Raw genomic sequence first — 26,537 nt, 5'->3', positions numbered from 1 at the left:
CTAGACTCACACAGAGAAACAAACCCACACAAATAAATAAAAATCTTTAAAAATATTCAATAATAGCTAAACATGATGGCCATGCCTTTAATTGTAACAGACACAGATGTATCTCTGGGCTCAAAGCTTGCTTGGTCTACCTAATGAGTTCTCCAGCCCATAAGACTGTCTAAATAAATAAAGGTTCAATACCGTCCTTGCACTTCAAATCTTACCCACCTTTCCTCAGTTTACCTCCCTGTTCTTTAAGCTTCTCTGCACACTCACATTTTGACCACACAGTATTTTATTCCTCACTAAGACAATTTCTTTTTTTGGACTTCCCCTCAAGGAATCACTTTTACTAGATCCTGAGTACACTGTTTTTTTAATCAACTGGAGACAAGATCTGACTCCACTGCTAATTAATTTAGCCTGTTAATTTAAGCTCATCAATCCTTGAGCTTTGAGGGAAAATATAAATTATAGTGTGGCCAAAATTTAGTGACTGAAATACACCCCTACCTCATAAATCGGTAATATTTTTTGAAAAGATACAAAACTTACTAATGAGAACTATAACTCAACAACAACTACACATAAGAAACTACAGTTCTGCTGACTGGCAAGTAATTTGCAAGGGCAGATCAGTTTAGCTGCATAAAAGAAATATCCACCTGCACGCACTAGCACTAATCAGGGCGTGAAATTAAACTTCTTATTTGAAAAGAAATAGCTGCTTCAAGGCTGTGATTTAGTCGGAGAAGCAAATATTAAGGTCACCCTCTCCTCTCTGATGTTCATAGCATTTCTAATAGAGGAAGCAAAGGAGAAGGGCCAGCCGGCTAACTTCTATAAAAGCGAAAATATCCCAGTGACATGACAAATTTTCCACTTGCTTAATCACACAGATGTAACGGAACCAAGCTGCTCCAGAGCATGCAGAGATCACTTATACACTTGGAAAGCCCAAACTGACGACTGTGGATGTCGAGCCAAATTAGTCAAAACAGAGATCACAATACAAAAGATTCAACAAATATTAAGCGCTATAATAAGTTTTAAAATAACCTATTACCATTTTCATTACAACATGGCCCATTTTGGATTAGCTGGGGCTAATGAGATCCTAATTCAGTAATTTAGCCAGTTGTTAAAATTTTCCCAGTATTTGTCAAAATCTACTAATATAAACTTCAACTTATTCTAATATATTATAGTCTCACTATTCTGGTAGAGCTGGGAGGGGGGGAGACCCCCAAAATCACGTGCTACATACAAGCAATGTATGGCTTAACAGGCCTATAGAAACCACAGTGACTCTTCCGAAGGTCAGGAGTTCAAATCCCAGCAACCACGTGGTGGCTCACAACCATCCGTGACGAGATCAGACTGGAGTGTCTGAGGACAGCTACAGTGTACTTACATATAATAAATAAATAAATAAATCTTTGGGGCTGGTGAGATGGCTCAGTGGGTAAGAGCACCCGACTGCTCTTCCGAAGGTCTGAAGTTCAAATCCCAGCAACCACATGGTGGCTCACAACCATCCGTAATGAGATCTGACTCCCTCTTCTGGAGGGTCTGAAGACAGCTACAGTGTACTTACATGTAATAAATAAATAAATAAATAAATAAATAAATAAATAAATAAATAAAAGAAACCACAGTGACTCTGAAAGTGTAGTCCCAGACCAGCAGCAGGACTAGGAAACAGTGCGACACACAGACCTGCAGAATGGACAAGCCCAGAAGAGGCCCCCAGCTCTCCAGGCAGTGTTAATGGACTCCTTAAGTTTTAGTTCTTTCTTTAAGGAGCCTAAGTAATGCTTTGTTTCCTGTTTTTGTTACTGTTTATGAGATAGGTTTTGCTAGGGATGAAGCCCCAGCTGGTCTTCAATTTGCAATCCTCCTGCCTTGATGTCCAGAGTGTTATGATTATAGGCACACCACAACACCTACCTTACTAATTTCTTCATCAATGATAAAGATCTAAGGAGCACTGAGCTGGCTCAGCAGGTAAAGGTGCTTGCCACCAACCCTGACCACCTGAGTTTGACCCCAGGGTTCCACATGGTAGAGCGCGCAATGGCACATTATGCACATATGCACATACATACACACAAATGTAATTTAAAAAACTTATTGAGAGTAATGGCTCATACCAGCAATTCCAGAACTGAGGAAGCAGAGGCAGGAAGGAAGGTCCCTACATATATATTCCAGAGCAGCCCAGGCCTGTATAAAGTCAGTCAGTCAGTCTCTCTCTCTCTCTCTCTCTCTCTCTCTCTCTCTCAGACACACACACACTCTTTCTCTCTCTAATAATTGCATGATGATATATAATAAACTATATTTATATAATAAATTATAATTATATAATAAAATAATTATCTGAGTTAATGCCAATCTGAGCTACAAAGTGGGTTCCAAGTTAGCCTGAACTGCTACAGAGGACACTATCTCAAAATAAATAAATAAATAAATAAATAAATAAATAAATAAAAGTGGATGTTACAGTATATGTGAACCTGTTTCTAGTTAGGATGTGGCTCAGCCCTTAGCACACACCCTTTGGCTAAAGTTAGTTTGTAGAACAGCACTCATGCTTGAAGGTGATGATCTGAACACTCATTCTCCTTTTTAGAACGGTGGTGCCCAATTCCAGAATCACAATGAAAGCCAATTAAGATGTTTAAGTTAGAGCAGGAGAGCTCCCTCAATGGTTCAGAGTACTTTTGTTCTTCCAGAGGATCCGAGTTTGGTTCCCAGCACCCAGATCCAATTGCTCACAACTGCCTTGAACTCTTCTGACCCCCACAAGCATCTCATACACGTGGCATATACTCTCATAAACACACACACATAGATGCAAATAAGACTTATTTTTAATTATATGTATATGTCTATCTGGGATGCCTGAGGTCAAAGGTCTTGGAGTTGGCGCTATGGGCATTTGAGAGTCACCAGATACAGGTGCTGGGAACTCAACCCAGGTTCTCTGCAAGAGCAGCAAGTTGTCTTAACTGCTGAACCATCTCTCCATCCCCCAAAGTAAATCTCTCTTCTCTTAAAGTCTTTACAGAAGCCCAGGGTTGGTGGTGCACACCTTTAATCCCAGCACTTGGGAGGCAGAGGCAGGCAGATTTCTGAGTTCGAGGCCAGCCTGGTCTACAGAGTGAGTTCCAGGACAGCCAGGGCTACACAGAGAAACCCTGCCTTGAAAAAAAAAAAAGTCTTTACAGAGAAGCTGTGGTGGTGCTCTGTGGTGGTGCTCTGTGGTGATGCTCTGTGGTGGTGCTCTGCTCTGTGGTGATAGTTTACAATGAAACTGTGAGGGAAGCAATGCCTGATAGGAAGCTCACTTAACGTTGCCAGTGAGAGAACAAAAGGACACCATGTAGCTTCTGGTCTCGTACACTAAGAAACTATAATTCATAAAATCAATCATGAAGAAGCAGACGATCCAGGTGGGGGGAATTCTATAAAACTATCTCCAGACTATCCAAGAAGAGCTGAGATTTCAGAGCCAAGGATGCCGGCCTATACTTGTATTCCTGGCACTCGAAAGACTAAGTAAGACAGCAGGGAAAACCACCAGCTTCAGGTCAGACTAGGATACAGAAAAAGACAGTTTCAAAAAAGGCTAATTTCATAATTAACCACGTTGAGGGACTACTGTAAAGAAACAGAAACTAAAGAGACATTACACAGGACACAGTTTACTCCCATGTTTTTTTTATATTTAGTGTCAGACCTTTTTGAGGCAGGTTATCATCCATCCCAGGAGATATTAGCTCTGAGCTGAACTTGATCCTCTGATCAAGAACCTTGAACTTCTGATCCTCCTGCCTCTACATCCCCAGTGATGAGATGACAGGAATGTGCCAGCATGCCCAGTTTGTACAGCTCTGGAGACTAGGCCTAGAGCTTCCTGTACACTAGCTAGCCAAGAGCCCTGTCAACTGAGTCACATCCCTAGCCCTCTTTCCTGAGTATTTAAAAGATGTATTTCTTGCAGCTCAGAATTAGAAGAGATGCATAGCACACAGAAAGACCTGAGTCAGATCCTCAGCACTGGGGCTGGGGCTGAGGAGGACATTACTGAGGCAATTAGGAATTCTGAATAGGAACTGTACATTAAATTATTAATTTATCAATATTAAATTTTCTGACTAGAATATGGTATTTTAATTATAAGGGAGTTTTTTGTTTCTTGTTTTTTTTTTTTTTTCAAACAGGGTCTCACACTGTACTTAGAGATCTACCTGTCTCAGTATCCCAAGTGCTAGGATTAAAAGACATGAGCAACTACGCCTGACAAGAAAAATATTAAGAAATACATGTACCAGGCTGGCGAGGTGGCTCAGCGGGTAAGAGCACTGACTGCTCTTCCGAAGGTCCTGAGTTCAAATCCCAGCAACCACATGGTGGCTCACAATCACCCGTAATGAAATCTGATGCCCTCTACTGGTGCATCTGAAGACAGCTACAGTGTACTTATGTATAATAATAAATAAATCTTTGGGCCAGAGCGAACAGGGACCTAGCGAACAGAGTTGACCGGAGCAAGCAGGGTCCACTGGACGGGGCCAACCAGAGCGAGCAGAGGTCCTAAATTCCCAACAACCACAAGAAGGCTCACAACCATCTGTACAGCTACAGTGTACTCATATACATAACATAATAAATCTTAAAAAAAAAAAGAAAGAAAAAAGAAATACATGTACCATGTACAGGGTTTGATGGTGCCTACCATTAATCTCAGCAGGCAGTCACTGAGTTTTGTGGCCAGCCTGGTCTATATATTGAATACCAGGACAGCCAGGGCTATATAGAGACCCTGTATGGTGGTTTGAATGCGAACAGTCTCCAAGGGCTCATAACTTTGAATACTTGTTCACCAGAGAGTGGCACTATTTGAAAGGATTAGAAGTTGTGATCTTGTTGGAGGAAGTGTGTCACTCAGGCTGGGCTTCACGATATCACAAAGTCCATTCCAAGAGATGCTCTCTCTTCCTACTGCCTGAAGATCCAGATGAATCAGTCCTGGCTACTTCTCCAATGTGATGTCTGCTTGTGCACTGCTTTGTTCCCTGCCATGATGACTTAAGTGGGAATTTCTGGTATCACCGGAGACACACTTGAGTCATTCCATGTTTTTCTGGGAACTGTCTTAGGAGAGGACATTTTGCTGAGATCAGCCAGAAGCTGCCTGGTAAAAGGGCATGTGATGTTTTGCTGGAGTGGAAGCTTGAGAGGACGTGTGAGGTTTGGAAAGAGTGTAAGTATAACCAACAGCAGACAGTGGATAATGCTCTTGCATTGTTTGCCTTGCAACTTTGTTGGGCTTCACTGACACCAACTTCACCGACAACACTCTTGCAATGGTCTGTCTTGCTTTCTTCACTGATCTTCGCTTGTCTTGACTTCCGGGAGAGAAATGCACCAAAGAACTTAAAGTGTACCTCAGGTGCTTCTCACTGCTTCCTCAGACTCCGATTGGCCCCGAGTGGCTGCTTCTGTGTCAAGCCCCTGCTACTGATTGATGTTTGGTGTTTGCTAGAGGACTGGACTGCTGGCAATGAAGATGGAATCACCCCAAAGAACTATTCCTCAACAGGTCCACAACCCCTGTTTCCTAGTAACATTTTTCCCCCCATCTCTGGTGGATGGTGCGCTAGAAGGGAGGTTGAAGCATTAAAGAACCATAATTAAAATAGGTTTTGAAAAATCTAAGCCGCTGGGCGTGGTGGCACACGCCTTTAATCCTAGCACTCGGGAGGCAGAGGCAGGAGGATTTCTGAGTTCGAGGCCAGCCTGGTCTACAGAGTGAGTTCCAGGACAGCCAGGGCTACACAGAGAAACCCTGTCTCGAAAAACCAAAAAAAAAAAAAAAAAAGAGAAAAAAGAAAAATCTAAGCCTACAGATGCAATGACTGAACTTCTGAAACTGTAAGAAAGCCCCAGTAAAACGCTTTCTTTTACAAGCGTCGTCATGGAAGCCCAACAAAACACCTGTAGGCAGGGGAGGAGGGGGGGGGGCGCGGTGCTGTTATACTGGTCCATCTTTATGGGAAACATTACTTTAGATACTTACAGTCCTTTATAATTTCTAACATAGTCTCATATTTAAATTTTTCCTTTATTCTCCTAAGAGCTGTCTGACACAGAAGTAGGCGAAGGTAACACGGCTTTCCAGATAAGGCAATCAGACTCAAAGCAGCTAAGCAACCTATTCAATGTCTTATGACATGTAGAAAGTTGAACCTGGGAAACAGGTCTTGTTTTCACTACAGCACAACTTAAAATTTACATTGTAGTCTAAACTAGCCCAGTCTTGGGTATTTCAAAGAAAGCATGAACAAGATAGGTAGGCTCTTCCATCACCAGTTATAAGCCAAAGAAGTTACCATTGGTCCACTCCAGTGTGTAGAGCTTTGATATTTGTCTTAAATACCTTTGAAAACAAGGATCAAAAAATATGAACTCTTATAAAAAGGGTTTTATTGTATTTTAATGGCTTATTACATACCTTGTAAGAGCTGTTTTGTTAAATGTGAATGTCAGTTTGATTTTCGGTCTCTTTTTTCTTGGCTATTTACAAGCTTTGTAAGAATCGTTCCTTAATTAAGTCTAAACATAGTTTTATATAAATGGATTCCTGGAAATAAAACGTTCAGACTTAAGAAATGATTGTTACAGAGACTGTAACAGGCCGTAAAAAAACGAATGCCACTTTAAACAAAGATTTCTCATTTTAATTAAAAAGATAATCATCAGACCATTCCTACACTTAACAGAACCATTTAAAGAAGCGTCTCTGAGAGAAATCATGTGAGTGTCTCACTCAGGCTCCCCTCGCATCATCCATAATCGATCTGGATCCATGTTTCAGTTGACTTGACAGAACTCTTCTGTGCTAAACCTACAATTTAAAGGCACACTGAAGGAGAGCAGGTCTGAGGGCTAGAGATGCAACCAGCACTGGAGAACACACCTAACAGGCACAGCTCTGGGCTCTAGTCCCAAGATTGCCTCATTTCTATTATTTCTAATAATTTTAAAATATGAATAGTCACAAAATTGAATGTTTTCTCCATAAGGCACTGTTCAAATACAGTACTAGAAAGGGTGCAGATTTCTAAGTTTGAGGTCAGTCACGTCTTCAGAGTGAGTTCCAGGACAGTCAGGACTATACAGAGAAAGCCTTTCTTGAAAAAAAAAAAAAAAAAAAACGATGCAATTAAGAATACCTAATATGAAGCCGGGCGTGGTAGCTCACGCCTTTAATCCCAGCACTTGGGAGGCAGAGGCAGGTGGATTTCTGAGTTCCAGGCCAGCCAGGTCTACAGAGTGAGTTCCAGGACAGCCAGGGCTATACAGAGAAACCCTGTCTCGAAAAAACAAAAACAAAAAAATTCCTTTTTAGGCCAGGTGTAGTAGTGTGTACTTTTAATCCTAGGATTTGGAAAGTAGAGGTAGAAAAACTGCCAGGTAAGAAGAGACAAGAGGATAACTAGGCTAGTCTAGTTAGTAATTTCCATGCTAACTATGACTATATGGCGAAACTCTTCCCTTTCCAAAACAAAATGTACTTTTTAGATGACCATGTATAACTAGAACAAAAATTAGATAGTTTGTTAATGAGGTCTGTGTCAGGTAAAAAGATCACATCTATACTTATCACAAAGTCAAAGGTGATCTACACATATCTATGTAAGTTTCTACTCTGAGACCCCAATCCAAGCTGACATCATCCCCTGCAGTCTCCTGCTCTCCCTCCTGGCCCACGCCCCGTGCCTGCTGGTTTGTTCTTGAGACAGGATCTCACTTCGTAGCTCTGGATGGCCTGGAACTTGCTACATTAGAGGCTTCTGTCTTCTGAACAGTGAGATTAGAGATCAGAAATTCATAGATCCTGCTCACTAGGATTAAAAGTGAGCCTTGTCCCACCCTGTGCATTGTGGATGCCTCGATATGGCTGGAGATTTAAAAAAATAAAATAAAAAGAAAGAAAAATGCTGTTAGAGACTGAATTTGAAGAGGCAGGATTCTTTTCAATTGATTCATTTGACTTTTAAATTGTCTGTTTTTAACTCAAATCCTGCCAAATTTGTTACAGTTGGACAACATTCTAAAAGAGTAAAAAGGAGTTCATAATTACCTGTCGTTATAATTAACTGCAACTTGAAAAAGATACACCAAGAGTTCTACTTAAATCACCTTTTCTAAATTACACAAAAACGAAGCCTGAATAACACCACCTGACAATCTATTTCTGCAGCGATATATTACTGGAAACTGCTTCAAAGTGGTTTATATTCTCTCTAGAAACAAGTTATAATGAGGAGACTATTTCCTGAAACATGGTAGCAAAGAAAGGACTGGCATAAGGAACAGCATCAAAACAGATTCAGTAACTTAAAACTCTGCAATCATTAAAAAAAGGAAATTATGTTCCAGCTTCATAAAATGGGAGTGGCATACCAGAGATCAGCAAGCACACACTCAACTGTTAAAAAGGACAATTCTCCCATAGTCACTCATTAAACAAGCTTAACCTCAATCTAATAACCAGCTAAAATAAACACTAAACATTTAATTACCAATCATTTCGTTTTGCTTCCTACCATAAAAGCCGCTGGCTGGGGGGAGTTAGGAAGAAGTACACGATTCCAGAGAAAGGCCACCATGGCTTTCTCAACTAGTTCCCTGAACAAGCAACTTTTTCGAGATCATGCCACTGCCCTGTGCAGCCAAGAAGAGGTCAGTAGATAGCAATTACCTGGCTCAAGATCACCACTGTGAAATGGGCATGGAGACACAGGCCTGACTACCTATGGAAACTGTCCTAAAATAATAAAATACATATAGAGCCATAAAAACTCAAACTAAGAACAAAAGACACTATCAGAAACTAAGTGGGACTCCCATGCTCAGTGTCATGGTTGAGAACATTTTAAGGATACTGAATTAAATATATTGAGGATATATACTGAATCATATACTAGTCTCAAGTTTATGTTACACATCCTTGAGAAATCACGAACATTGAATAACAAACTCTTTAAAGATATGAGCAAGCCAGGTGTGATGGCACATGCTTGTAATTCTACCATCTGGGAGGCTTGAGAGGAAGACAGTAATGTCAAGGCCAGACCAGGTCCCAAATAACAATAACAGAACCGCAGAAAGTCTCAGGGCACAGTGGAGTACACCTTTCTTTCTATGTTTGTCCAGAGGCAGAGACAGGAATCTCTGAATTCAAGACTAGCCTGGTCTACCTAGCAAGTTCCAAGAAGGCCAGGACTACAGAGACCTTGTCTAAAAAAAATAAATAACAATGACCATTTCCTAAACTGAACACGTGTTAAGCTCTGTTCTAAAGCCAGTGTGATGGTGCATGCCTGTAATCTCAGTCTCTGAAAGGCGGAGAGGATCAGGAGCTCAATGGCAGCCTCAGCTACATAGCTAGTTTGGCTACATAGCAAGTTCAAGGCCAGCTTGTAACTCAAAGACAACAGAGACAAATAGATAGAAAAACAAATCTCAACTCCGGGCCAGAGCTGGAGCATGTGAGGGTGGGGAATCAGGGAGCCCTCAGGAGGAGACTCGGGTATGGCACATATGGTCATGATAGGTACTTCCGGGGACCAGAAATTGTTTCCTCTTCTTCTCTGAAACACAAATGTTGCCAGTAGCATTCGATTAGGACTGGGCTTCTCTACCAGCACAAGTTCTAGGTTCTGCATCTTCTAAGGGAAAACAAACCAATGGGCAGGAACAGTAAGCTGAGAACTTCTTCTAAGCAGTTCTTCTGTAACAACATCAGGAGTAATGTTTGAAACTCTTGCACATTGATCATCCAATTGAAGCCAAGTTTTTCCTTGTTCAGTTTGTTTTCTTTGGAAGGAAGTGTTGGTTTTGGTTTGGGTTGTGCTTTGAAATGGGATCTCATGTAGCATAGGATGGCACATTGGAGTCACTAAGTAGCCAAGACTAGCCTTGACCTCTTAGTTCTCCTGTCAAATGCTGTGATTACAGGCATATACCACTACACCTGGCTCTTAGGCTGAAGAGATGGCTCAGTAGTTATAACCACATGCTGAACAACCTAGAAAACTTGGGTTTGGATCATCTCTACACCCAAGGTGGAAGTGGCCTCACAGAAGCCTGCTGTGCAGGTTTTCTAGACAGGACTACCACCGGGGCTTGCTGGCAGTCGTCAAAGGCAAAAAGTGAGATTCAGATTCAGAGATTGTACCTCAAAAGAATAAGAGAGTGATCGAAGAATAACTGACCCTCTCCTCCAACTGCTGTGTGTATCCATCCACTGTGCATGTAGACGTGCATGTGTGTGAAGATCTCACTCTTTAGTCCAGGCTGAGTTAGAACTTATTATGTATCACACACTAGACTTAAATTTGCAACAATTCATTTGCCTGAGCATCTTAGTGCTAGGATTATGGGTGTAAGCCACCATACCTAGCCATAGTCATGAACACCAAAGAAAATCTACGGAATTATTTCCAGACTGAAGGAGACTAAATAGTGAGGACAATTTTACTCAGTATGTACAGTCAATCTTTCTTTATTCAGAGGTTGGGAACAGGGTCTTATTTTGTACCTTAGAATGGTCTCAAATCTATCATACAGTCCAAGATGACCTCTGACCTGAAACTTGCATCCTCCTGCTTCAGCTTCCTGAATTAAAAGGTGCGCACCAATTAGCAAGATATGGTGGCACACACCTTTAGTTCCAGCACTTGGGATTAAAGTGGCAGGGTCTCTGAACTTGAGGCAGGCCTGGTCTACAGAGCAAGTTCCAGGACAGCCAGGGCTACACAAAGAAACCATGGCTTGAAAAACAAAACAAGGAGCTGCAGAGAAGGCTCAGAGGTTAAGAGCACTGACTGCTCTTCTAAACGTCCTGAGTTCAATTCCCAGCAGCCACATGGTGGCTCACAACCATCTGTAATGGAACCCGATGCCCTCTAATGGTGTCTGAAGAAAGTGACAGGACAGTGTACTCACATACATAAAATAAATAAACAAATCTTTAAAAACAAAGAAAGGAAAGAAAAAGAAAACCAAAAACCAAAACCAAAAGGTGTGTAAAATCACCCCAGGTTGGAGTGGAGCTGTTTGTTATTGGACCCATTACTGGAATGGACTACCTTTGACTGAGGTCTGAGGATCAAATCAGTATCTGTATTGCATCATGTTCACTTTCAACTTGTTAAATGTGTATTGATATATATCTGTGCATGCTCTCTCTCTCTCTCCCTCTCTCTCTTTCTCTCCTTCCCTCCCTCCCTCCCTCCCTCCCTCTGTGTGTGTGTGTGTGTGTGTGTGTGTGTGTGTGTGTGAGAGAGAGATGGGGTGAGATGGCGCATCAGTTAAGAAGTTAAGAAGCACTGCTCTTCTGAAGGTCCTGAGTTCAATTCCCAGCAACCACATGGTGGCTCACAACCATCCATAATGAGATCTGGCGCCCTCTTCTGGTGTGTCTGAAGACAGCTACAGTGTAGTTACATATAGAAGAGTTAGGTAGGAAGATGGTTCGTTCCAGGTCACCCTGGGCAAGAAAGCACATGCATGCATGCATGCATGCACAGGAATATGCAATCACACATTAGCACACATATGTGTGCCAATTAAAGAAAGTGTCTTCTATCCAGAAAACTGTATTCATTTTCTGTGCTGATATATAAGTACCACATGCTTGTTAGTAGGTTATTTCCATATGTAGACAAATCTTTCAAAGGTTGACCAGCCTGGAAGGAAGGTATTCCTGGAGCTGCATCCAGTTCCACCCCAGAGGCCTTCACTTGCCCATATTTCAGTTTCTAAATCTCACATTCTCCAGTTCACGACTTTCCCATCTTCTAAGTCAACAAGAGCAGGTAGAATGTTCACAAGGCACCATCCTAACCTCTTCAGTCTCCCTCACATATTTCTTTTTTATTAGTGGCTCTGTGTGTGCATGTTTGTGTGGGCACTTGTGACCTGGTGCACATGTGGAAGTCAGAAGGCAGTTCTCTCCTTCCATCTTGCTGGGGCAGGGTCAGTCTTTTCTGCAAAGCTCAGTACTCCCATCTGACCACTGCACGAGTGCTAGGATTACAGATGGGGCCACTGCACCCAGGTTTTGAACATGGACCCCAGGGATGGACTCAGGTCATCAGGTCATCAAATGCTTTTTACTCACTGGGACTTTCTCATACACATCCAAGGTCCCTTGTGAATGAATGAACTCTAACCGTGTCTAGGATAAACCCCCTACCTAAAAGTTAACTGATTAAACCAGGCAGTGGTGGTGCACAACTTTAATCCCAGCACTCGGGAGGCAGAGCCAGGTGGGTCTCTGAGTTTGACGCCAGCCTGGTCTACAGATTGGGTTCCAAAACAACCAGGGCTATACAGAAAAACCCTGTCTCAAAACAAACATCAATAACAAAGTCAACTAATTAGCAACCATTAATCCATCTGCTACCTTAATTCCTCCTTACCACACAGCATACTGCAGTCATAGTATTAAGTAGACATCTTGGGACTGGAGAGAAAGCTCAATGGTTAAGAGTACTGGCTACTCTTCCAGAGGACTTGGTTCAACTTCAAGGACACATATGGTGCCTCACAACTGTCTGTAACTCTAATTCCAGAAGACCTAACACCTTTTTGTGGCCTCCCCGGACACCAGGCACGCACATGGTACACAGACATATATGCAGGCAAAACACCCATACACCTAAATAAAATTTAAGAAAAGAAAAAAGGCTGGGTGGTGGTGGCCCATGCCTTTAATCCCAGCACTTGGAGGCAGAGACAGGCAGATCTCTGAGACTAAGGGTAGCCTGGTCTATAGAATGAGCTCCATGATAGCCGGAGCTATACAGAGAAACCCTGTCTGGAAAGAAAACAAAAAACAAAAAGGCCAAATTAAAAAATGATAATAATAAGATGGGGGATGGAGAGATGGCTCAGTGGTTAAGTGCACTGACTGCTCTTCCAGAGGTCTTGAGTTCAATTCTCAGCAACCACATGGTGGCTCACAACCATTTTTAATGGGGTATGATGCCTTCTTTTGGTGTGTCTGAAGACAGCCACCGTGTACTTGTATATATAAGGTAAATAAACTAAAAATAAATAAATAAATAAAGAGTAAAAGAATTGGGCATCTTTGCCTGCTTCAGTGTCAACATTCCACGACCTAATCTTAAAATGTTCACACTTTCATTTATTCTGTAGTTATACCCTTCATATCTGGAGGAAAGAGGCACTAAAGTATTTTCTTTTTAAAATGATGGAGGGAACTAATAGTAGTCATTACTATTTGGTTGTTTTCTTTCTGTGCTGGGCAACTGAGCCTAAGGCATCACTCATAAGTGCTCGGCTGCACATCTGTGTTTGCCATCCTCCAGTCTTCTTACACACTAGCATGTAGACTGACCCTGCCTGCCTGCAGGCAGTACAAAATCTCTTGAAATTTTTTATTGATCCCCCAAATGCAAAATCTGAAAACAAGCTGGGCAGCAGTGAAGCCTACCTTTAATCCCAGTACTAATGAGGCAGAGGTAAGCAGAGGTAAGCGGATCTCTGAGTTTGAGGCCAGCCTGGTCTGCAGAGTGAGATTGAGGGCAGGCAGGCAGGAAGGCAGGCAAGACTCTTGACAGAAAAAGGAAGCATGCATGGTCTCAAACAAAATTAATTTTTAAATTTTTATTGAAAATATTCTCTCATACAATAAATCCTGGCCATAGTTTTTACCCAACTCCTCCCAGCTATCACAGCTCCACTTCCTCTGTCTCCTCTTCAGAAAAGAGCAGGCCTCCAAGAGTCAACAGTCAAACAGGACAGAACAAAATACAAGGCAAAAAAGCCCTCATATGCAGGCTGGACTGGGCAGCCCAACATGGGGAAGAGTTCCCAGAGCAGGCAAGAGTCAGAAATATTCCTGCTCCCATTGTTAGGAGTCCCACAAAAACACTGAGCTGACAGTCATAACATATATACAGAGGGAGGAAAACATGAAATAATTCCTAATGATATTCTGCTACATTCATTTTTTTAAAGGAGAGAGAGTATGCAAGAAAGAGACTAGGGGGATCTGGCTTGGTGGTAGAGCACTTGTCTAGGATATACAAGTTACTGGATTTGAATGTGATCCTTAATCCTCTGAGCACACACAGACAGACACATGGACAAACAAATACACACAGGTGGGAGGAGGAGGAAGAGCAACAGTCACAAGGCTGTAATCTCAGCACTGAAATGGGGACACCGAAGGACCAAGACTTCAAGAACATTCTCAACCATAAATTGAGTTTGACGCTAGACTGAGTTACACAAGACCTCTTTTAAAAAAAAACTTCATCAGGGTCGGGTAAAGGCACTTGCTGCCAAATCTAAGGGGGGGGGGGGAGGGTTTAAAAATCTAAATATGGCAGGTGTGGTGGTGCACTCAGGAGGCAGAAGCAAGCAGATCTCTTGTGAATTCCAGGCACCCTGGTCCACAATTCCAGTTCCAGGACAGTTATACAGAGAAACCCTGTCTCAACAACAACAACAACAAAACAGAAAAGAAAGAGAGAAAGAAAGAAAGAAATTAAAGAGAGAAAGGGAGGGAGGGAGGGAGGGAAGGAAGGAAGGAAGGAGAGAGGAAGGGAAGGAAAGAAAAAAAGAGAGGAAGAAAGAAATAAAAGAAGGGAAGGGAAGGGAAGGGAAGGGAAGGGAAGGGAAGGGAAGGGAAGGGAAAGAAAAAGAAAAAAATCTGAATATAGCTAGGCAGTGGTGGTGCACACCTTTAACCCCAGCACTCAGGAGGGAGAGGAAGGATCTCTGTGAGTTCAAGGCCAGCCTGGTCTACAGAGTGAGTTCCAGAACAGCCAAAGCTACACAGAGAAACCCTGTATTGAAAAAACAAAATAACAAAAACTAAATATAAATACCAGAGCTTGCAATGTAGTTCTGCGGTAGAACACATATCTAATGCATGTGTGTCCCTAGGCTTGAGTTCCAGCACTGGAGACAGTTAGACAGATACAGAAAAAAGAGAAGTAACATTGTAAAACTAAATAAAAGGTCTGGAGAGACGACTCAGCAGTTAAGAGCACTGGCTGCTCTTCCAGAGGTCCTGAGTTCAATTCCCAGCAACCACATGGTGGCTCACAACCATCTGTAATGGGATCTGATGCCCTCTTCTGGTGTGTCTGAAGACAACTACGGTGTACTTATACATATAATGAATAAATAAATCTTTAAAAAATAAAACTAAATAAAAATACCAGGGGGCTGGAAAGAGAGGTTTTTCTTTTTTCTTTTTCTTTCTCTCTTTTTTTTTTTTTTTTTTTTTTTTTTTTTTTTGGTTTTTTGAGACAGGGTTTCTCTGTGTAGCCCTGGCCGTCCTGGATCTCACTCTGTAGACCAGGCTGGCCTCGAACTCAGAAATCCGCCTGCCTCTGCCTCCCAAGTGCTGGGATTAAAGGCGTGCACCACCACCATGCCCGGCTGGAAAGATAGCTTTTTAAAACAACAAAAAACCTTGCTGCCCTTTCAGAGGACTCAAATTCAGTTCCCCCCACACCCATGTTAGGAGGCCCACAACTTCCCTCATCTCCAGTTCCAGGGGATACTACACTCCCTTCTGTCTCCACAAGAACTGCACACAAGTAGTGCACACAATACACTCAGGCAGATAGACACAAAATAAATATATCATTTAAAATTCCGGGGCTCAAAGAGGCTTCATCCATCAACCGATAATAACAAACACAGAGACCCATAGCCAAACATTAGGCAGAGTTCACGGAATCCTACAGAAGGGGTAACAGACACAAGAAAACCTACAGAATCAACTAACCTGGGCTCACAGGGGTTCACAGCAATTGAACCAACAACCAGGGAGCCTTCACATGTTTGAGCTAGGCCCTCTGCATATATATTAGTTATGTAGCTTGGCCTTCTTGTGGTACTTCTAACTGGGAGCAGTAGCTGTCTGACTTTTGCTGGCTTGTGGGACCCTATTCCTCCTAGTGGGTCCCCTCATCAGCCTTAATACGAAAGGAGGTGCCTAGTCTTACTGCCATGTTTGATATGCCATGTTTGTTTGTACGGAGGCCTGCCTTTTTCTGAAGAGAATGGAGAATGGATTGGACAAGGGGGCAGAGGGGAGGAAAGAAGGGAGAGGAAACTGTATAGAGATATAAAAAAATAATAATAAAAAATTTCAAATTAAAAAAAAAAACTAAATGCTGAGGCTCTAATGAAATGATAGAGCATTTGCCTAGCATGCTTTAGGCCCTAGATTCAATCCTTAAAATGGAAAAAAGAAAAAGCAATTAAAAATTATCAAAAAGAAAAAAATACAGAATGTAGGTTCTTGTTAATGTAGATTATTGTACAAATTATTTCCTCTTCCACTTTAGTTACATCTTGACCATGTGGTCTTTGGTCAATGATATTCGGCAGTCATTATACACACACAAACAGTGACTGAAAGACACATGACTAGCTCATCTTCCTCTGTTAGCCATCCCTGCGACTATGAGAAGGGCTTTCTTTCTCTATGAAGTCACTGCTTCTTCCTTCTGAATCCCAAAATATGTAACCATCACCCACTTAAGCCCATCAGCATCAAATAACCTCCCCAATGCGCACAAGTTTACAACTCAGTCACTACACACTAAGCATGCTTTGTGGTACTTTACTAACAGCAATCACCACAGCTGGGGAGGTGGCAGTTGGTGGAGTGCTCACTGAGCGTGACAAAACTTTGAACCCCAGGACTTCATAAAGTGGGCATGGTAGCAGCCTATGCCTATGACCCCATCACTCAGGAGGTGGAGAGTAGGATCAGAACTGTAAGGTCATCCTCAACAGCAAGTCGAAAGCCATCTTGGGGTGCATGAGACCCTGTTTCAAAGGAAAACTAATTACAGCACACACCAATAGAGATATATGTGGCAACTGTAACATCTCAGATTCTCATTGGTAATTCAAATAACCAGAAAACACACCTGTTAAGTCCGGATAGTAACTACTCTCAGGCTACCACCTAACTAAGAAGAAAACACGCCATCTGGGCCAGAGAGATGGCTCAGTGGTTAAGAGCACGTACTATGCTCTTCTAGGGAAAGTGCTAAGAGGCACTCAGAAGAGCCCAGCATTGGACATATCATCATAGGCTTCCTATAATATGGCCCCTGACAAAACTATTCTTTTAATTTATTTACTTTGATTTTTATATACATTAGTGTTTTGCCTGCATGTAGGCTGTCATATGGGTGCTGGGAATTGAACCCCTGGTCCTCTGGAAGAGCAACCAGTGCTCTTGACCACTGAGCCATCTCTCCAGCCCCCAAAACTAGGTATCTTGAACCCTTGGCAATAGGATTTGTTTACCTTTATACCAAGAAGGTTATGAAAGCACCAAAATCTGTATGCTGTGTGTGCCTGGTCAAACTTGGAGAGGTTCCTGATGTACAGTCCTTATGAGACTGTCTAAAACAAAGGCGCACGTCAGCAGGGCCTAAGGTGGCTCCATGTGTGATGCGTCCATGTGCCCTCCTTATTGAGGAACAGAAAACTGTTGAAAAAATATTAAAGGCAGAAGCAGAGTCAGAAAGCAAAATAAGTATGGAGCTTTTTAAAGTAGTAACAAACAGTCAAGCCTCCAGGCAAGCAGGGCCCACACGCCTTTGATCCCAGTACTCAGAGGCTGGCTTGGTTTACAGAGCACCAGTATAGTCAGAGTTGGTAACACAGAGAAACCCTGACTTGAAGGAGGAGGAAAAACAAAATCAAAAACAAAAGTCAAGGGTCAGCAAATGAAAACCAAAGTGTGCTGCGGGTGCAAAAGGCAAGAGCTTGGTTGCCAGCAACCACACTATACAACACACAACTGCCTTCAACTGCCTGACTCCAGTTCTGGGTAGGACAGAGGGAGGATTGTTTGAAATTGGACTGACAGCCTGGCTAAAAAATGGCAGGCTCTAGATTCTGAGAGACCCTGCTTAATAGGAAGGTGGTGAAGAACACTAATAGTCCTCCTCTGGCCTCTGAGCACATGCTAACGGACAGTTAGTTATACACACACACACACACACACACACACACACACAGAGGAGTTGGGGGTGGCCTATGCAGTGAGGGTCTCTGAGTAAGGATGCCTGAGTTTGACCTCAGATTCCTTGTTAGCAGAGTAACTTTGAGCAAGTTATTTAATCTCTTTGAAATCAGTTTCCTTATATGAAAAATGACAGAAATAATAGTATTGAATCTGCCTCATAGGATTATTGGGAGAATGAAGTGAAATAATATACTAAGATGATAGTGCCTCAGAGATCAACCATATTCTTAGTTCAACATTAATTCAATCTGCCTATTCTACTTTTGTTATCTGAGCCACGTGTAAAGATGGTCTCTACTGGGCTTTGGGATATTAAGAGGAATATGCGTCAGGCTCCTCTACGCAGAGATCACCTAAGTGTAGGGTAGCCAGTGTGGAAAACTGATCAACACCATTAAAATACAACTGACCTTTCCCAAAGACTTGGGACCCTCCACTGCCTGTCTTAGGATGCTGGAACTGCCTTGCTAAAGGACAAGGTCTTATTGGGCGGTGGGGAATGATCTCTAGTTTTCACATTTCTTCTCATTGACAATGCTATTATTAAGATGTTCAACTTCGGGCTGGCGAGATGGCTCAGCGGTTAAGAGCGGTGACTGCTCTTTCAAAGGTCCCGAGTTCAAATCCCAGCAACCGCATGGTGGCCCACAACCACCCGTAATGAGATCTGACACCCTGTTCTGGTGCGTCTGAAGTCAGCTACAGTATAATAATAAATAAATCTTTAAAAAAAAAGTTAAACTTGGGTAAATAGTTTCTATTTCACCTTCAACAGATCCTCATATGAAGACAGGACTTCTGCTCTACAACACAGTGTCCCTAGGAAACAGGTAAGACTGTAAGGCATCCTGAGCACGAAGACTTTGGGCCATTAGTTGTTGCTGCTGATTTTGGTTTTCCAGAGCTGGGTATCAAACCCAGAGCCTGTGCATGCTAAACAAACTATCTACTTTGAGCTACATCTCAAAGGTGTTTGAGTGCTACTGACAAAGGGCTTTATCTATATATGATCAAGATTTTTGCATAATGTCCTGTCTCCCCTCAGCAGAGAAAAAAAAAAAATCTCTTACCTGCTTCCTTTCTTCAGGGTTTAAACATAAGAGATAGCAAATGATCTCTTCTGGAAGCTCAATAATTTGGCAATAAAAATTCCTAACAAATATTCAAAATAACATTTTTTTACTTTTATATTTAATAATCCACTTCTTTTTCTTCATATTCTTCAGGCGCTAGGAATTGAACTCAGGTTCCTAGCACATTAGACAACGCCTATCCATCCCTTCTTTTCAGTTTTCATTGTAATAAGCCCTCACTAAGTCACCCACGCTGGCCTTTAACTCACCCTATAATCCACAGGAGGATTCTACTGCCTCACCCTCCTCAGTACCTACATTAACACCAAGTCCAGCCTGGCAATGCACTGCCACTCATTCATCTATTACGAACACAAAGAATTATCATTTAAACAGTAAAGGTTTAATCCCAGCACTTGGGAGGCAGGGGCAGGCAGATTTCTGAGTTAGAGGCCAGCCTGGTCTACAGAGTGAATTCCAGGACAGCCAGGGCTACACAGAGAAACCCTGTCTCAAAAAAAAAACCCAAAAAACAAAAAACAAAACAAAAAAAAAGTACATTATAATTTCATATCCTGATATTTAGATAAGAGAATCCAGGAAAGAAACTAATTTAAAATGGGAAGGTAAGGGTGGTACCAAGAGCCTGTAGCTCCATCCATGACCCTTAAGCGGGATCACTTGAGTCTAAGAACTTGAGAGTATTTTGGACAACACAGGGAGATCCTGTCTCAGTAAAAAACCAATACGAAAAGGATGCAGAGAAAGTGGCAAACAGAGCTCGTTTCAAATGTAAACCACTCAGCCAGCAATCAATCTCACTGATTTAAAGAAAATCCTTTGTAGAAATGTCTGGAGATTTATTGGGCATGCATGGTGGCTGGCACTTGTCGTGACACCAATACTCTGGAAGCTGAGACAAGGAGTACCACCTGGGCTGAAAGCCAACCTGAGCTACACTGTGAGTTCCAGGCTACTGGGGCTAGTCAGAAAGCACCTATAACAAACAGAATGATTTTGTTTGATACAATTTTGTTTTTATATACTTTAAACATCTGTTTCTCAGATAAGTCAAGGAAGGCTGAGGCCAGGAAGACAGCTCAGTGGTAAGTGATTGCTGTGTAGGCTTAAGGACTGGGCACTCTGGTCCACTCTTGTCATCCCAGTGCCGGGGGGGGGGGGGGGGGGGGAACACGGGAGGACAGATTCCAGGACACTGCCACCCCCACTCGCAAGCCACTCCTCCTCACTCACTCACTAGGCTAAGTGAGCCCCATGCTCCAGAGAATCTAAATTCAAGAAGCAAGCTGAATGGCTCCTGAGGAAGGCATCTGGAGCGGACCTCAGAAACACACAAAATAAAAAAAAGTTACTAAATTGTATTAATTCGCTCAGTATCGTTTCTACTCAGCTTAGAAGCACCTAGCGAAGGAGATCCTATTAGTTTTTTGAGACGTTCACATCAGACAAAGATGTGAACCCAAGCGTTCTGCAATATCACTCACAAAGTCAGCTGGTCCCATTCATACATGCAGCCTGCACACCCAACTAAAAGAGCATTTAAGGCAGCAGATTACAGAGGACGGCGTCCAGGAATTCTTCCTTCCTGTGCATTAATGCTATTCTTCCCATCCAGCAGGTACACGTTCTCCCCATGCCCACCAGCCCTGATTTTAGATTAACCTTGACTGGACTCAAACACGATGACATTAGAGATGGTCTCATTTTTTTTCTTATCTTGAATTTCAAATCCAGCACAAGAGCATTGGGCAGTTTCTGCCTCTTATTTCCTGGAATCCTCATTGGAGTACAACAAAGCACCATATTTAAATGTTCATACAATAAAAAGCAGGCTCTCAACCTTATCTGAACTAAGCTTAGCCTCAACCCGAGGATGCTCCCATCTCTGCCTCCTACATGTTAGGAATACAGTTATGTGTTGTTATATTCAGCAATGTTCACCTTGTCATGCTATTTTGCTTACTAGCTATTTAAAAAAAAAAGTGTCTTAGCCAGGATGTAGTGGTATATATGCCCTTAATCCCAGCACTTGGGAGGCAGAGGCAGCTGGATACGTTTGGGGCCGGCCTGGTCTACAGAGTGAGTTCCAGAACATCCAAGAGTACAGAGAAAACCCGTCTTGAAAAAGAAAATAAAAATAAAGGAGCAAAACAAACAACACATCTTGGGGCCAGGGAGATGGCTCAACAGTTAGGAGCACTGGCTACTCTTTCAGAGGTCCTGAGTTCAATTCCCAGTACCCACATGGTGGCTCACAACCATCTGTAACTGTAGCCTCATGGAATCGGATGACCTCTTCTGGTATGCAGATAGATGCGCATGCATACAAAACATACATATACATAAAATATATTTTTTTAAATCTTAAAATTATTTTCCTGCTTGATCTTGAGACTGGCTGGGAAGGAATACATTTCTCCTGTTTCTTTCTTTTTTTTTTTTTGTTTTTTTTTTTTTTCGAGACAGGGTTTCTCTGTGTAGCCCAGGCTGGCCTCGAACTCAGAAATCCGCCTGCCTCTGCCTCCCGAGTGCTGGGATTAAAGGTGTGCGCCTCCACCGCCCGGCATTTCTCCTGTTTCTTAGACCAAGCACACCTTTTCTTCCTTAGTACATTGTGCTGAGGAGGCCTAGCTCCTCCCCATCAATTTCGTTTGGCTGCTGAGGCCATCTTCCAGCCCGTATCTTTTCTGAGGTTCTCACTCTTGTGGACTAAGAAACGGTCCCTCCGTACCTGCTAATGCTGGATGAGAGAGATCAGCGGTGCAGAATGGTTTGTGCAAACTACTGCTTTCTTCTCACTAATCTGCTTTCAGAAGTTAAAGATTCAGCTTGCACTACCCTTCCCAAGTATCAGAGGGCAAAACCATGTGAATGGTCTACTTGAAATTTGTAGTAACATTAAGAACAATCCATTGTTTAAAAATAAGTACAATGTTCATGTGATATTAATTAAACTCATGAAGCATTCCATTGCATGATGGCTTTCTCAATAAATTTTACATCATATTCTTTAAACCGAAGCTGGATGTGGCGGCATACAACTTTAATCCCAGTGCTTAGGAGACAGAGGCCAGCCTGGTCTACATAGAGAGTCCTAGGATAACCAGGGCTACACAGAGAAACCCTGTGTCAAGAAAGAAAAAAAAGTTTAAAAAATTATCAAGCTTGTTATTAGCAACTAAAATTTTCAGTTTGACTAAAGGATAACCTTCCACTGTGAGTACAGAGTAGTGCATTAATTGCTTGATGCAAGCTCAAATAAAATACCTTCTCTACCTTAAATTTGACTCTGAACGGAAAGACACCATATAGTGGGGTACATGGTACCCGAGGGGAAGCTGTGACTTACTCAGATTCATAATAAGGGTGTGGCTGAGCCGAAAGAGAATTGGAACCCTCCGTCTCGACCTCTCTTACTGAGGTGTCCTTCTTGGCCACTCTCCCAGTTGTGGCCTTTTCTCAAAAAGCAGCCACAACGGCAGGCAAGGCCAAAAGAGAAAGTAGCCAAATGTAAAGGAAAACTTAGCTTCTCCCTGTGACTGACTCAACTTTCATTCATGTGTGGTGCCCTCAAAACTACAAACTAGTACTTAGCCACCTCAGAGTCGGGCACTGTCAACACCTAACTCACAAAGCAGAGCTGAGGGAGTTCAGAACGTTCCTAGGCTAAGGATCACAGGCAGCAGTACGGGGTGATCTCACAATGTCTCTTTATGATTGCTAAGTCTCATTATTCCATAAATCTAATTAAATGGCAGGTTCCTCTTCAGAGCCAACCCTCGAAACCGGAAAACAAAACTGAGCACTTTTCTGACTTACAACTGGAAGCTGGCTGAGGGCATAAAAGCAGTACTGACTTACTCCCATCCTCTCCCCCAAGATTTCAAGGTCTCTGCTCATTTGCTTGTTTGTAAACAGGGTCTCAAGTAGCCCTGGCAGACTTAACTCCTGACCCTTCCGCCCAGTGCTAGGATTACAGACATTCACCACCACACCTAGCTAGCTTGTTTGGTTTTTTTGTTTGTTTATGGTCTGTTGACACAGGGTATAATTCCGTATGTAGCCCAAGCTGGCTTTCACCTGGCCAATACTCCTGCCTCTTCCTCACCATCCTCCTGCTTGTTCTCTTCCTCCTCCTCTCCTCCTCTTCCTTTTCTTTTTTGTGTTTTTCAGACAGGTTCTTACTATGTGCCTTTAGCTATCCTAGAACTCACTATGTAGACCAAGCTAGACTCAAACTGAGATCCACCTACCAGTCCAGATGTAGGCCACCTTCCCCAGCCTGACTCCACTTCTTAAGTACTGGAGAATAAGGTACAAGCCACAATTCCAGACCTGGGGTCTCAATATTTTAGAAGGTCAACACAGGACAGAAATTCAAGAAATGTCTTTTGGCTCAATAGAATTTTGTGAATGACAAACTTGTGTTTCTGAAGGTACGGATACAAAGTAATGTTTTTGTTGTTTGGCTTTTAGAGACAGAAGTTCTCTATGTAGTTCTGCTGTCCCAGAGCTCATACTACCTGGAGCTGGTACTCTAGACAAGGCTGGCCTTGAACTCAGAAATCAGTCTTGCCTCTGCTTCCCAAGTGTTGTTCCCAAGCCACCACAGCCCAGCTAAAATTTTATCTTTTTAATACACTTTATTTATTTATTTATTTATTTATTTATTTATTTTACGTGTATGGATGTTTTGTCTGCATGTATGTCTGTGCATCACCTGTTCACCTGTGTACATGGTGGGGGGGTGGGGGGGGAGTCCAGAAGAGGGTGGACTGGAGTTAAACCACTGTGAGTAGCCATGTGGGTGCTGGGAATCAAGCCTTCATCCTCTAGAAGAGCAGCAATGGTCTTAACTGCTGAGCAGCCTCTCCAGTCCCCAAAATAAAAAGTTAAATTTGACCAGCTTCTATAAATATGAATGGGACAATTTAAAACCTAATTTCAACTAAGTTAGTATCTATGTTTATCAAATTTGTTATGGCATTTTAGGCAAAGGCACAAAAAAACTATTCAACCAAGGAATGCTATTTGAAAGATGGGTTACAATTACTTCTGAAAAAAAACAAAAACAAACAAACAAATAAACAAAAAACCACAAGACTTGATTGAAAATAATGCATTATCCCTAAGACCACCTGTTAAGCTTAAAAAAAAAATCTATGCATCCATCCTTCTTTAGATGTAACTAGAGGCTGGTTTACACCTAGGCTATACAAGAAAGCATCAGATTAAAAGCATCAAATATCAGACTGGTCAAGGTTGCCAAAGACAAGCACAGCAAAGGAGAACCACCATACAAAGTTACAGAAACAGGGCCTAAGGGGTTGACACAGACCCTAAAAATGCAATACTCACTCTGTACTACAACCTAAAACTCACGGGCAACCACCAATCCCGACTTATCTCACTTTCTCTACTCCCTACATCCTTCCTCTGAAATTTCCTCACATCTCATTTCTCCAAGGACTTTCTTCTCACAGAAAGCAATACAGCACCTGGCTTCCCCCACTTTTTACTACCTCACCACTGAAGGCCCAAGTTTTGTTTTGATTTCTCTTATTGGTTATTAACCTTGTCCCCACTCACCTGTAACTACATTTCTTTCATCGCTTTGTCCTTACCACAAATAATTTTGACCCTCTCCTTCAAAACAGAGCACGTATCTCCTTTCTGATATTTGTAATTCTAGCTCACAATCAACACTGTCTTTCTCTCCCAGGAACTGTCACCATAGCCCTAGGTCTGAGTCCTTATCTTCTTAAATGAGGCCTCTTCCAGAGTTTGCCAACATTAGTAGAGCTAACTGGGATTCCACCCTTAGCCCTTAGGCAAAGGCTATCTTCTCAGCCCATCCTACAAAAATACTTGCCTCCCAGCCATGGTTTTCCCACTTTCGCCGTTACAGCCATCAGTTTCCAGCCCTGCCCAGTTTCCCCCTGCCCCCAGTGTCTGTCTTGCCATTATCCTATCTCCACTATTCCCCACTCCTGAGTGCACCTCCTCTCCCAGGCCTTACCCGTAACCCTGACACCGGGAAGGCCCCTGCCAGCGTCCACAGGCGTCTCTCCACCCGGGTTCCTCCGCTCTTCAGTAACTGTCCCCACGCCCCTTTCCCTCTGGGGCCCCGCGCGCCGCCAGGAGCCCCCACCTCGAATGAGCTCCCGCTGTCACTTGGCCTCTCTTCCACAAGATGGCGGAGCTGCTGCCCCCACCCCAGGGTCCCCTCTGTACCCTCCTGCACCCTCCCCCAAGCTCAGGTCCAGTCCCTCCCTCCGCCTCGCCACTGGCCTTGGCCCCCAGTCCCACTGCCCCCTCCTGCGGTGAGCGGGTGACCCTGGCCTAAGCTCAGCGACACGCCAACGCAGCCGCCTCCACTAGTCCCCTGCCCGCACCCATCTCCTCACCATAAACTTAAGCGCTTTCTCCTGCAGCACCGCCTCTGCCGGGTCCATAATCGCCCGGACTACTGGGTCTGCTCTCCGCCGGGGCCGCCCCTTTCGTGCCAGGCCGCAGCCAACGCAGCGTCCGGATCCCGCCTCCTCTTCCTTCCCCCGCCCTCTCTTTTTACCTCCTGGCACTGGCAGGGGGCCCGAGGAGGACCGCGGCTCTGCGCGTGCGCACTCCGCTGCCTCACGGGACTTGTAGTTCTGGAGGCTCCAGCGGCAAAAGGCAAGGCTACGCGGCGAACAGCAACTCCCACGGGTCACTGCGTAGAGTCGCGGCTGTGTGCAAGCCAAATGTAGAGCACTCGAGAGCCCGGAGGGGAAGTCGGCTGATGGGAATTGTAGTTTCCAGTCTCTAAGAAGGCAAAGCCGGAGTGTCACCGTGGTTACCAAACGACGCCAGTGGCTCCTTGCCTGGCATTTGATAGCAAGATGGCGACTAGCGCTTCCTCTGTATTCCAAATACTAGGAAAATAGAGAACTCAGGGTCCTTGGTTCTCCCTAATTGTGATTTTAGAAAACCAGACCCTCCTAAAGTTCATACATCTGGCATCTGCAGAAAGATTGAGACCTAGAGACTTGAGCCAAGTGTGCATGTAACAGCAGCCTCAACATCAATGCAAGATTCCGATAACATCCTAAGCTATTATTGCCTCTTTTTTTTCAGAAGAGCCTTTTCTCTCCCCAAGCAAGCCAGGGACAGATAGAACTCACTCCAGGAAACCTTGAGTTTAGCGCTCAGAAAGTATGAACTACCATTGCTAACCCTGAGATCAAAGTCCTGTGTTACATAAATGAAATTCAATGACTATCAAGCAAGTGAAATCTATAAGTAGTGTCTTTGGCCATAAAAAGCCAGAAATGGGAGCCGGGCATGGTGGCGCA

At 43.2% G+C, this 26,537-nt stretch overlaps 1 protein-coding gene across 26 annotated transcripts in view; it reads right to left on the bottom strand.

The window, feature by feature from the left end:
- Btrc (beta-transducin repeat containing protein) overlaps positions 1–25,812 on the bottom strand; it is a 169,656-nt gene extending 143,844 nt beyond the window's left edge. For 9 of the 26 annotated variants that reach the window (NM_001360124.1, NM_001360120.1, NM_001360122.1 and 6 more), the window contains exon 1: positions 25,614–25,766. Coding sequence is in view for 15 of the 26 variants with exons in the window: in NM_001360120.1 (NP_001347049.1) it covers positions 25,614–25,661 (48 nt within the window). In the remaining 11 variants the exon portion in view is untranslated. Of the gene's footprint in view, positions 1–25,225; positions 25,420–25,613 lie in introns of those variants that run through there. The other 17 variants (XM_030250718.1, XM_030250719.1, XM_006526613.3 and 14 more) reach the window with 14 other exon arrangements.
- Positions 25,813–26,537: the final 725 nt, after the last annotated feature.

The sequence above is a fragment of the Mus musculus genome, chromosome 19 (assembly GCF_000001635.26).
Source record: "Mus musculus strain C57BL/6J chromosome 19, GRCm38.p6 C57BL/6J".
In the NCBI taxonomy this organism is placed as follows: Eukaryota; Metazoa; Chordata; class Mammalia; order Rodentia; family Muridae; genus Mus; species Mus musculus.
Note: the sequence above shows the minus strand (reverse complement) of the source record. Positions and strands in the feature narration are given on the sequence as shown.